This window comes from Bubalus kerabau, chromosome 15, assembly GCF_029407905.1.
Source record: "Bubalus kerabau isolate K-KA32 ecotype Philippines breed swamp buffalo chromosome 15, PCC_UOA_SB_1v2, whole genome shotgun sequence".
NCBI lineage: Eukaryota > Metazoa > Chordata > Mammalia > Artiodactyla > Bovidae > Bubalus > Bubalus kerabau.
Window position 1 is genome coordinate 49,201,147 of NC_073638.1, and position 13,015 is coordinate 49,214,161.

Below are 13,015 nucleotides of genomic sequence, written 5' to 3' on the forward strand. Positions count from 1 at the left end.
CCTAGAGGCTTGCATCTTCCCATACAAAGAATGCTAAATACTGATCTTTGATGTTCAGACTGCCTCCTCCTTCTGTTGCAAAGTAGCATAGAGCCTGACTTCCCCTCCTGCCTTCTTGGAGTGGTTTTCTGAGTTACTAGGATGCTGACTTCTGGACTCAGAGTCCTAAACATTCCCACCAAATGAAAGAACTTTCTACTTTTAGGTCAGATGTCTTTTTTTTTTTTTTTTTTTTCAGTCAACACTATCAAAGAAAAACAAAGCTCTTTATGGCCCTCTTGCAATTTCTACAAGGACCCTGTGGGGGAGTGTGTAATTTCCTCAGTTTTGTCTCAAGGCAGCAAAAATTTGAAGCAACAGATGGAGCAGTGTTACAGCTCAGTTTGATTTAGAAAGCAAAGGAAAACGCATCCTTGAGGCGTGAGGGCAGATTGACCGAGAAGAGAAGAGAAGTCCCTTCCCCTCAATTTTGGCTCCTCTTATTATATGTCTTTTCCTCCTCCCCCTGGGCCTGCCCTATGTAAACTGGGTGAGCCAGGAGGACCTGAGGTCCTCACTTAGGTCCTTGGACCTTCCTTTCTATTTTTGAGGGCTTTTCCCTTCTTTGTCTTTTAGCCACCTCCATTCTGGACTCCTTTTTCCTATTCTAACTTCTTAACAACCCCAGGAACTCCACTTTGCACTGGGCTTCCCAAATTCTGCAGCCAGCAGTGGTTAAGACTGAGGATCATACATAATACCCTGAAAGTTCAGGGCACTGTTATGGACTGAAAGTTTATAGACACTTCATGTGTTGAAACTCTAACCCCAATGTGAGAGTATTTTCAGATGGGGTTTTTGGAATGTAATTAGGGTTGGAACAGGTCATGACAGTAGGGCTCTTGTGATGGGATTATTTGTCTCATAAGAAGATCTTCTCTGGTAGCTCAGATGGTAAAGAATCTGCCTATAATGCAAGAGACCCAGGTTCAATCCCTGGGTTGGAAATATCTACCGGAGAAGGGATAGGCTACCCATTCCAGTATTCTTGGTCTTCCCTAGTGGTTCAGCTGGTAAAGAATCTGCCTGCAACGTGGGAGAGCTAGGTTCGATCCCCAGGTTGGGAAGATCCCCTGGAGAAGGGAATGGCTACCCACTCTGGTATACTGGTCTGGACAGTTCCGTGGACCGCATAGTCCATGGGGTCACAAAGAGTCAGAAATGACTGAGGGACTTTTACTTTCAAGAAGAGGAATGGCCATATGTAGACAGCAAGGATGCAGATATCTGCAAGCCTGAAGAAACCTCTCAGAGAGAGCTGAATCAGTTTGGCCCTTGATTTTGCCCTTACCTGGTTTAGAAATGCCATTGAGCAAACTGTAGAACAGGTATAATTAGAATCTGAGCCTTTGTTTGTACAGCTTCTACATCTTCCACTGAAGCATTTTAATTCTATGTGCAGAATCTAGCCTCAACTATTTGCTATGATGACTTTCCATCACAACTAGGAATTAGAGTGATGAACATAATTTATAAATGGTCCCCTTTTTCCTCTCAAACTATTTTTTCTAAACAACTTTTTCCAGATTCTTCTGAGGAATACCCTTGTTCTCTCCTTCAAATTCGTCTGAATTTTACCTGAATACACCTGAATGCATACTGTCTCCCCACTCACTAACAAAAACCTAGAAGAAAGAGGGGAAGAAGAGGTAATTATTTGGAGGGAAAATCTTTTGCTAAGCATAAAGGAAAGTAATGAGGAGAGCTGTGAGAATATTTGCAGCCAGAGCACTACCTAAGTCAGTTGTTGGAACCCAGAAAGTATTAAGAAAGAGAAGGAAGACAGAGATCTAGCTGTATTTTGATACTTCAACTCAGAAGAAGAGAGTTCTAACTTTATAGCGGCTATCCAATTGTGTTGGCAGATTGAGGTATTACTGCTAAAAGGAACTGAGCCCCAATGAAGTCAAAGAGAAGAGCAGAAAGTTCCCATACTAGACACTTACTTCAGAACCTTATAACACTGTGAAACAGGTGGAAATTTCTAAGTGAGAGTTGAAATCTTAGAACTTACAAGTGGGAAAGTGTACAAATGTCTGGTTATATAACTGGAAAACAAGTGAATGAATAATATCACCCTTTGAGGATTGTAGATCATCTGGAATTACCTAACTACATGTTAAAAGGATTATACCAGCAAAATAAAGCATATAATTTGATTTTTCTCAGCTCATCCCTAATCTCTTTAATCTGTTATCCTACCCAACATCCTGCTAAAACTAAAACAGTCTTAGTCAAGTTGATAAATGACCTCTAGTCACCAAACTGAAACAAATGCCCCTGCCCTCGTCATAATACAACTCTCATCAACATATGAAACTGTTGACCATTCTTTCATTTGAATCTTGATGGTGTATATATCCAAAATAAATTAAAACATGAAACTGAAAAAGATAGCTGCTTTCCCATGTTTCTTGAAGCAATATTCACAAGAGTTGAGATACTAAAAAAAAAAAAAACCTAACTGCCAACTAAGGATGGATAAAGAAGATGTCGTGTATATACACAATGAAATATTATTCAGCCAAAATAAAGGAGAAAATCTTGTAATTTTTGACAACATGGATGCACCATCAGGACATTAAGTGAGAGATAAGTCAGACAGAGAAAGACAAATACGATATGATATCACTTATATGGGGGAATCTAAAAGAGTTGGATTCATAGAAACAGAAATTAGAACAGTGGTTACCAGGGACTAAGGATGGGAGAACTGAGGAAATGTTGGTCAAAGTTACAAACTTGTAGTTAGAAGATGAATAAATTCTGGGGATCTAATGCACTGTATAGTGACTACAGTCAATAATACTGTATTATATACTTTAAAATGGGCTTCCCAGGTGGAGTTAGTGGTAAAGAACCCACCTGCCAATACGGGAGACATAAGAGAAGTGGGTTCAGTCTCTGGGTTGGGAGGATCCCCTGGAGGAGGGCATGGCAACCTACCCCATAGGTTCTTGCCTTGAGAATCCCCAGGGACAGAGAAGCCTGGAAGGTTACTGTTCATAGGTTTGCACAGTCAAACACTACTAAAGCAACTTAGAATGCATGCATACATACTTTAAAATCTCTAACAGATTAGTTTTTAAATATTCTCACCACAAAAAAGAGATAATTGTATGATGTGACAGTATTACCAACACTAATGTAATAAACATATTACAGTATGTAAGTATATTGAATACAGTTCTACACCTTAAACCAACACAATGTTTTAGGTCAATTATATCTCAATAGAAATCAATTGAGATTGTGAGGATAAAGCAATTTGTACATGGATTGTGATATAAATATTTATAATAAGAAATATTCAGCTTCAGTCCTTGTTTCTGGCACAGAGCACTTAAACTTGGAATTTCCTAAATGAAAAGAGCCACAAAAATGTCTTTTTTTATGTTAATGGAGTGACTTTTAGGCCCCACCTAAAATGAAGGTGTGGGTGGGAGAGATGGTTGCTGGCAGAGACAATCCTGTAATTAAGAGGATTGCAACTTTCCATCTTCACCCTCTGGGAGGGGAGATGAGCTAGAGATTGAGTTCAATCCCCAATGGTCAATGATTTAATCAAACATTACCTGTGTAATAAAGCTCCAATAAAAACACAAATGATGGGATTTGGAGAGCTTTTGAGTTTGTGAAGATGTGGAAATTTGAGGAGAGTAGTATGCCTAAAGAGGGCATTAACTTCCAAGGGTTTTAGGGACTCTGTGCTAGAAGTAGGGACTAAAGTCGTGTTCTCTTAAGTAAAAATTTTCTCTGAATTCTGTAAGCTGCTCTAGCAAATTAATTGAACCCAAGGAGGAGGTCATGGCAATCCATCCCCGTATTCTTACTTGAAAAATTCCATGGACAGAAGAGCTTGGTGGGTTACAGTTCATGAGGTTGCAAAGAGCTGCACACAACTGGAGTGACTTAGTACACAAGCACACACGGAGGAGGTCGTGGCAATCTCTGATTTATAACCAGTCAGTCAAATGTACAAGTAATAACATTAACTTGCAACTTGCCACTGAAGTCAAAAGAGTGAGTTTAGAGTTTACAATCAACCTACAATCTGGTCTGTATGCTGGTCTGTCAGAAGCATGGATGATAACTGGGCTTGTGACTGGTATTGGAAGTAGGGCAGGGGAAAATCTTGTAGGAATGGATTTTGACCTGTGTGATCTGATGTTATCTCCAGGTGCATGCATGTGTGCTCAGTCTCTCACTCATGTCTGACTCTTTGCAAACTCATAGACTGTAGCCCATGACAGACTTTATTTTCTTGGCTCCAAAACCACTGTAGATGGTGACTGCAGCCATGAAATTAAAAGAAGAAAAGCTTTGACCAACCTAGACAGCATATTAAAAAGCAGAGACATTTACTTGATCAACAAATCCCTGTCTAGTCAAAGCTACGGTTTTTCCAGTAGTCATGTATGGATGTGAGAGCTGGACCATAAAGAAAGCTGAGCACTGAAGAATTGATGCTTTTGAACTGTGGTGTTGGAAAAGACTCTTGAGAGTCCCTTGGACTCCAAGGAGATGAAACCAGTCACTCCTAAAGGAAATCAGTCCTGAATAGTCATTGGAAGGACTGATGCTAAAGCTGAAACTCCAATACTTTGGCCACCTGATGCAAAGAACTGACTCAATGGAAAAGACCCTGATTCTGGGAAAGATTGAAGGCAGGAGGAGAAGGGGATGAAAGAGGATGAGATGGTTGGATGGCATCACTGACTTCATGGACATGAGTTTGAGCAAGCTCTAGAAGTTGATGATGGACAGGGAAGCCTGGCATGCTGCAGTCCATGGGGTTGCAAAGAGCTGGACATGACTGAACTGAACTGAAGACTGTAGCCTGCCAGGCTCCTCTGTCCATGAGATTTTTCAGGCAAGAATACTAGAGTGGGTTGTCATTTCCTCCTCTAGGGGATCTTCCTGACACAGGGACTGAAGCCCCATCTTCTGTCTCCTGCATTGGCTAATTTAATCAAAATAGTAGCTATACAATACTAAGAAGAGAGATTCCAATTTATGCAGCCATTGCTTTATACATCATGTTGCCAGGATCAGCCCCAGTCATCTCAAGGAGTTAGGATTAAGAATTTAGAACCAATCCCAAGAACCCTGTTGTGGAAAATTTTTTAAATAATTTTAGAAGGTCAAAAAATAATAATAATTTTCCTTTGAAAATAAACAATACTAAATTTGAAAGTCTGTGTCCAGGATCAGGATGTAGGCTACTTATATATGGTGATGTTCTATTTCACTGAAAAAGGAGTTGTTTCAGATCTCAGAGCTTTATTGTTCTTCTCTCTCCCAACCTTAGAGTGTTCCCAATACAACCAAAGTCTCATTCTGGAGGCTGTGATCACCAAACCATGAAACCTCCCACCTAAGCAAAGGGAGTTCAAAAGGATGTTAACTTCTCTAGAAATCTCTTCAGGTAAGTTAGTTTTTAGAAGTGAAAATCTTTTTCTGTGGTCAGCTGAGCACAAGAAAAAGAATGGTAGGTGGTAGGATAGGGGGAAGCAAGCAAAGCTTTCTGAATGAGCGGAGGGGATAAGGGAGCTGACTATAAGAATGTGTTGGTATAATCCTTTATGTACACTTGAGCAACTACTGCTTTCATTTTTCTAATACATTATTAAACATTCTCTGTGTGCAGCTCATATATCTTTTGATGCTTGTGACATTCTTTCTGTGCACTAGAGCTCTTTGCTAACCTGACTCAATCTATTTATTTATCTATCGAAATTCTCTTTGTGTTTTCTTTCTCACCATCAACCCTTTCTAAACCAATATAAAGGTTGGAGAAATGCCCCCATCTTGAGATTATATTCAACACAGAGTGAAAACTATAATTGAACTTAACTTCAACTATTCAGAAATGATCCCTCACCAGTTACATCCTAGTAAAACATAACCAAACAACTTGCTAGTTTCCTCCAACTAGAACATAGTCCTAATCGTTTCAAGTAGGACAATCTCCAAGTATGTAATGCATATATTTGTGAAAATGTCTAAGGATAAGGGTAATCAGATGTACTTCATGATAAATATAATGAACTCTATCAAAATATTTATATGCAAATGAACTGAGTATCAGGATTTAAAGTCTGCCCTGATGTAAGAATTACCTGACAAGTTGAGATATGCAGAACCAAGTTCACTATAGCTCTCTATTTATCACGTTCTCATCAATAGGTTAATCAGTAACTGTAGCTACTTTTTGATGAACACATTATGACCCATGTAAACCTTGCAACAACCAGTGATATCAACATTTTAACTTCATTCATAGGGGAGGAATTTCAGACTAAAAGAAGAGTGATTATTTACTTAAATTTACATGGCAATGAGCACTAGCATTTGGCTTCAATTCCTAATATCTATACCTAAATATTATGCTGTTTCCCAGACACTAAGCTCTAAGTTAGCTGAACTCAAGTCACAGAAGAGAAATTTGATAATAGGATTCTACTTCATTTCTTTCCCAAATCCCCTCAATTTAAATGCCATCCCTTAATACAAGATTGTTAATCAACTATAATGCAATATAAGATAAAATTTAAAAAAACTCAATAAATAAATAAGTATGACTTCTTATAACATCATCCTTCTTGATATGTATTTTTCCTACATAGTTCTTATTTCTTTCTCCATATCCCTTTTCTTTTTTCTCAATCTTATAATTTGCTTGCTTTTGACTTATTATCTTAATTCACAGTTTTATCTCCATCTGGGATCAAAGTCTCCTTTGTAGAATTTCTCATGCAATGTGTCCAAGGCTCAAGCAGCAATGTGACCTTTCAACACACACACACACACACTTTCATGCCTAGAAATAATGTTCTAATACAGTTTCCCTGTCTAATGCAGTGTCTCCCTGTTTTGCACAGGCATATGTCCCTTTTTTATGTATATGTCTATCCAACTCTCTCTCTATTGAGAGACAGAGTATGTGAGTGTGAAAGAGAAAGAAACAACTCAATTACAGTGTGCTCAGACTTATTAAGGTGATATATCATGGTGACAACTTTGTATAGTAAAATTAATGGTAGATTTCATTTCAGAGTGACGTGTATAAATTAACTCATTTTACTTGACTATTTTGTGATCTTTTATAAACCTGAACATTAACATTTGTGTGTATGTGTATATATCTGTGTTTCTGTCTTGACAGGAAGACACAAATAGCAGGCTCCATTTGCCTACAGTCAGCAGAGAAATGAAGAGGGAAATATACATTCCATACTAAGCAGACTCAGTTTAAGAAGATCATCCAGAGATGAACTTTCCCATGGCTTCATTGATAAAACTTCATAAAAGGTTATTTTATGATGTTAGAACTAACAAGAAAGGAGAGACCAGAAGATGACGATGACATGAGGAATGGTTTTGGGTGGCTTAAATAGTGGAAGGCCAGCACAGATCCAAAGCTGTCTTACAAAGTTCTTGTTACATTTATAGTTCCTTTTAATAATGTATTGTGTATGTTTAAGTCAGAAATGTGGTATATTCAGAATAATAATGGCTGTCATTTTCTAAAAGATAGCTTTTTTTGAGATATAATTCACATACCATGCATTTCTTCTTATGTTTAAGATGTATTCCTACTTTGTATATAAAATATATAGTCATGAATCAACTAGTTTTTCTACAAAATAATAAAAAGTTTTCAGGAAATATTTTGTGTACTCATGTAGCAAGGGAACAACTTATCTTAAAATTATTTTATTAATTTGAATGCCCTATTTCTATGACTCTTTCAACCATTAACATTTTAAGTTCCACCAGGAAAGATACCTTGTTTAACTCATCTTTTGCATTCAGTCTTAGCATAGAACTCAGTGCAGATATGGTAGATACACAGTCAATGTTTGCTGAACTAAAATGTAAAATTCAGTTGAATGAATGGATTTGATGAAGTACATTAAAATCTTGTGGCCACGTTTTACCATGAAATTTCATAGACTTTCAGGCCTGTATGATGCAACAAAGCCAGCAGTTATAGTAGAAGTTTCACTGATCTCTTCATTTTCTCTGTAGGATGAGACGTGTTCTCTGACTGAGAAGATCTTGGTCTCTGAAATATTTCACTACAAAAAGATCCCCAAATGCTGGCCTCACTCAATGCCACACTATTTCATCCCTCCTCTTTCCTTCTTCTGGGGATACCTGGACTGGAACATATGCATATATGGATTGGTTTTCCTTTCTTTGTTGTGTATCTGACAGCTGTACTTGGGAACACTAGCATCCTTTCTGTGATTCAGACTGAAAGTAGTCTCCATCAGCCCATGTTCTTCTTCCTGGCCATTCTGTCATCTGTTGACCTGGGCCTGTCCACATCCACCATCCCCAAGATGCTTGGCATCTTCTGGTTCAAGCTGAGGGAAATCTCCTTTGAGGGCTGCCTTGTCCAGATGTTCTTCATTCACCTATGCACTGGCATGGAGTCGGCTGTGCTCGTGGCCATGGCCTATGATTGCTATGTGGCCATCTGCAACCCTCTTCACTACACACTGGTGCTGACAAACAAGGTGGTAACCATCATTGCATGGGCAGTCCTCCTGAGACCTCTGGCTTTTGTCATCACCTTTGTTCCGCTCATTCTAAGGTTACCATTTTGTGGGCACCAAATCATTCCTCACACTTACTGTGAGCACATGGGTATTGCCTGCCTATCCTGTGCCAGCATCAGGGTCAATATCATCTGTGGCTTATGTGCTATCTCTATCTTGGTGTTTGACATTGTAGCCATTGTCGTCTCCTATGTACAGATCCTCAGTGCTGTATTTCAACTTCCTTCCCATGATGCCCGGCTCAAAGCTCTCAGCACCTGTGGTTCCCATGTGTGTGTCAGGCTGGCTTTCTACACCCCTGCATTTTTTTCATTCATGATCTACAGGTTTGGCCAGAATATACCACACTACATCCACATCCTTCTGGCCAATTTCTATGTAGTCATTCCACCTGCTCTCAACCCTGTAATCTATGGTGTCAGGACTAAACAGATTAGAGAGCATGTGCTAAGTATTTTCCTAGAAAAAAGCATAACTCTGGTAAAGAATCAAATCTAAGAAGGGAGTGGCACTCTATGGTCAAAATGAAATATTTGGAAGCAATATAGGCCTATCTTAGAGAAGGCCTGTCAGCTTCCTTCACAAACCCAAATTTAAAAGTTAGAATCATGTCAAATGCATTAATAAAGGTGTTTTATAATTTCCATTGTTTGAAAATAATTCAGCCTCTTCACATGAAGAAAACCAACACTTTGTTTTACTTCTACTATGACTGAACACAACACATCACATTCCATAGTCACCATCAGTTTGAAACTAAACCACGCTGCCCCCACTGCAAAAGAACACAAGCAAACAAAAAAGATCTTTATATATTGATTTAAACAAAAATAAATGAGTTACGCTGATCATTGCTAGTTCTAAAATAACAGATGCTGGAGCACTTCCCATATGCCTGGAACCAACCCCTATTAAAAAGAATGCTGCTCTTGACTTTGCCATGTTAATGTTAGAGGATATAAAATTGACACTGTGTATATGCTATGTGTGAAGATGAGAATTTTCCATGAACAAAACTGAGGAAAGTTGACAATCTTTGTAAAGGTGTAGTTTTTTTCTTTTCTTTCTTTCTTTTTTTTTTTTTTTAAGCTGTATTGTGTTGCTTGTTTAATGGATGAGTTCTTACAGAGTCTTGCTTGCTGATACTTCTTTTCAAAGAAACCCTTATTTTTTCAGCAGTTTGTCTCTGTGTTTTCTGCCATTCTGCCACTCCATAGAAAAGTTTTATCCTAATAGAATGTTGGAAGCCTTAGATTTTAAGTCCAGTGTTACCCCTGAGTTTGTGTGTGTGTGTATTTAAGATGAAATTCTAATTCCATGTGCTATCACTCACTATTTCTATTTCTATATGGCTTTACTGACATTATTTGTAGAAAAGATTCAAGGGAAAATATGTTTGTAAATCTTGGCCAATAAAACTAAATTTTTAGCTATATTTTACTGCAGGACTCTCAGAGCTTTTAATTAACAAATTATTCATTTTAAATTTTGAAATTATCCTCCAACCATACTATGACACTTGTTCTATAGAAGGCACTTTAGGAAAAAATTTCCACTTATTTTTATTGCAATGGAAAATATAATGTCATAAATTCTTGGAGTTTGCATTAATTAACATCACACCATGAACTTGGGTTTATTAAAAACAAACTTGGGTTTTATTAAAAACAAACAGTTATGCTTTGGGTTTTCTAGAACCTTACTGTGGTTCTAGAAAATTATCCACTCATTCTACTTACGACATGGACTCTAGTTGTTTAGCCTAATTTGTTATCTTGAGTGATTTGGAAAGTATTCAGTCTGTTTGTATGTTTTGGTTAATTCATGAAGAACTGGTATTTAACCTTTATAAGTTTGGTAGAACTCACCAGTGTAGCTATTTAGGCCTGGAGACTTCTGTGTTAGAAGGTTGCTCACTACAGGTTCAAATCTTTAAATTGGTAAGGGACTACTAAGGCCATCCATTTCCTCCTGCGATTTCTTTGAATGTCCTCAGTGAATGAGTCACAGGATTCATATCTCTCTAACTTTACCTTTTACTCAGGCTGAGGGCTGGTGAGAAGGTTTTTCTAATGTCTATCCCAGTATCAGCTTTGGATCACCCCTTTATTCCTGTGGCACAGACAAGACCAATCTTCAGGCTCTCCACACCCCCTCAGGAACAGTGCACAATGCTTTGTTACTTGAACCCAGTGATTCTGCTGGTGGGACCTGGAGGATGGGGCTGTCTTCTGATTGTTCTGTTTCAGCCTGTCTCAGGCAGGTGTAGTGTTCCTGGATATTGAAAGTGCAGATTTCTCTGTGATTCTGCCCCTCCCCCAGTGCTGCAGGAGACTTCTGATGAACCTGCTTCAGCCTGGGATTATAGAGTCTGTTTCTACTCCTTTACCTCACAGGCAATGGATCTTCACTTGACGCTTAGGGGACAGGAACTGGGTGAGGTATAGTCCCCATCCTACAGTGGATGCCATTCCCATCTACCAAGTCTGTTCCATGATGCAAGTCTTCTCAGGCCTCTAGTCCTACTTTCCAAGAGTAGGCTTTCCAAGAGTACCTGGCTGAGCTCTAGGGAGAAAACCTGAGTGGGTCTAAATTCTCATTTGTGTCGTACACAGACGGCCCTCAACCATTCTATCTTCTCAGTAGGTCTACACTTCGTTGTGAGGAGTTTGCTTGAAAATTTGAACTAGTTCTTTTTTATAGGCTTGTATGGCATATGGCATCTTGGCTGGTAAGCATGGACCTGTGTTTCATACATCTTTTGCTCTGCCTATCTTCTCTGAGGTTTTGTGTTAGTTAGTTGCTCTCTAATTTCAGTCATCTGACATTTTCGAGAAAAGTATGGATTTTGATTATTTAGCATTTTTTAAAAGTTTTTAGAGACACATCTTCTGAGTTTCTATATTCTAATGAAAAGCTATAACTTTTAAATCATGTTACTCCTTTAAGTGGAAGGACCTTTATGTGTTCATTCTGTTTCCTACAACAGTATTTCTCAAAGCTTGGACCACTGACTCATAAGTACTCAGTATGATCTATCAAAATAAAATAGGATTTTATTTATGAGACATGTGACAGAAGTTCTGAATCTTAATAGCTTTAGAGTAGGTCTGAGCAATCTGTATTCTTAAGAAACTTTAAGCCTCCTTAATCTTGAGAACTATTATTCTGGAAAGTTGAAATTTGATTATTAATCAAAATGGTTCATTGCCAGAGGGGGGAAAATCAGATAATCTTTAGGAAGTGAGATGCTTGAATGTAGAATTGGCTAACTCAAAACTGGACACTTCCCTTTATCCAACACACAAGGGCATGTATGTGCACACACATAAACACACACACATACAACTGACTTGACCTAATCCACATTGACTTTTAATTATCTACCTAATGTTCCTGATGTCCTATCCTTCTGGAACACTTTTATGATTTTCTAAACCCCATAGCCTTGGCTGATTGCCTATTTTGTATTAATACTTCTATCATAGCACTTGTCACACTTACATATCAGTGTGTAATATAACTAGATATAGTGTAGTGGCTAAGAATGTATATCTATATATGGAATTACTATGAGATTAGAAGAAAATTCCGGTTTTAGAGCTGGAAAAGTCTTCCAATTCTAGCTCCTCGACTCACTAACCCATTGAATATGAGCTTGTTGAACTATTTAATATATGGATATTTATGATAACTAACCCTAGAAAATATTATAAGAGTTAAGTCATTATGTATATAAAATACAAAATGAAGAGCTTGGAACCTAGCAAATGCTTGATAAATGCTGATTCACTTCCCATTTTTAGCTTGAATGGTGAAGTACTTGACTAAAATATTTCCCCATTGGTCAACTAATATCTCTGTGCACAACTGAAGCTGAATTTTAGCTGCATCTGTGGATTACCTAGGGAACTTGAAAATATGAATGCCTGAACATGATCCCTCATAGTTTTACTTTCTCTAGATTTTCATTTACATAGAACCATACAGTATGTATTCTCTTGTATCTGACTTATCAGTCAGCATGATGCCTATGAGATTTACCCATGCAAACCTGTGTGGTGTGTGCTCAGTTGCATTTGACTCTTTGCAACCCCATGGATGCCACCCACCAGGATACTCTACCCGTGGGATTTCCCAGGCAAGAATACTAGAGTGGGTTGCCATTTCCTTCTCCAGGGGGTCTTCCTGGCTCTTGAGCATCTCTTGCATCTCCTGCATTGGCAGGCAGACTCTTTACCACTGAGTCACATGGGAAGCCCCATGTGAACCTTGAAGACATCAAGAAAAGCAAAATTATTTAATGACAAAGAGAAAAGATAATAAGGATAATTTGGTCAACATGAGCCTATTCAACTAATAAGATTCCAAAACACTGTAGGAGAATAACTTGAAAAGGCTAATAA

At 38.3% G+C, this 13,015-nt stretch overlaps 1 protein-coding gene across 1 annotated transcript; it reads left to right on the top strand.

Moving 5' to 3' along the window:
- The first annotated feature begins 8,141 nt into the window (after positions 1-8,141).
- On the top strand, positions 8,142-9,107 carry LOC129627799 (olfactory receptor 52E1-like). The gene has a single exon (XM_055547303.1). The coding sequence runs from the start codon at positions 8,142-8,144 to the stop codon at positions 9,105-9,107; it is 966 nt and encodes a 321-aa protein (XP_055403278.1).
- The last annotated feature ends 3,908 nt before the right edge of the window (positions 9,108-13,015 follow it).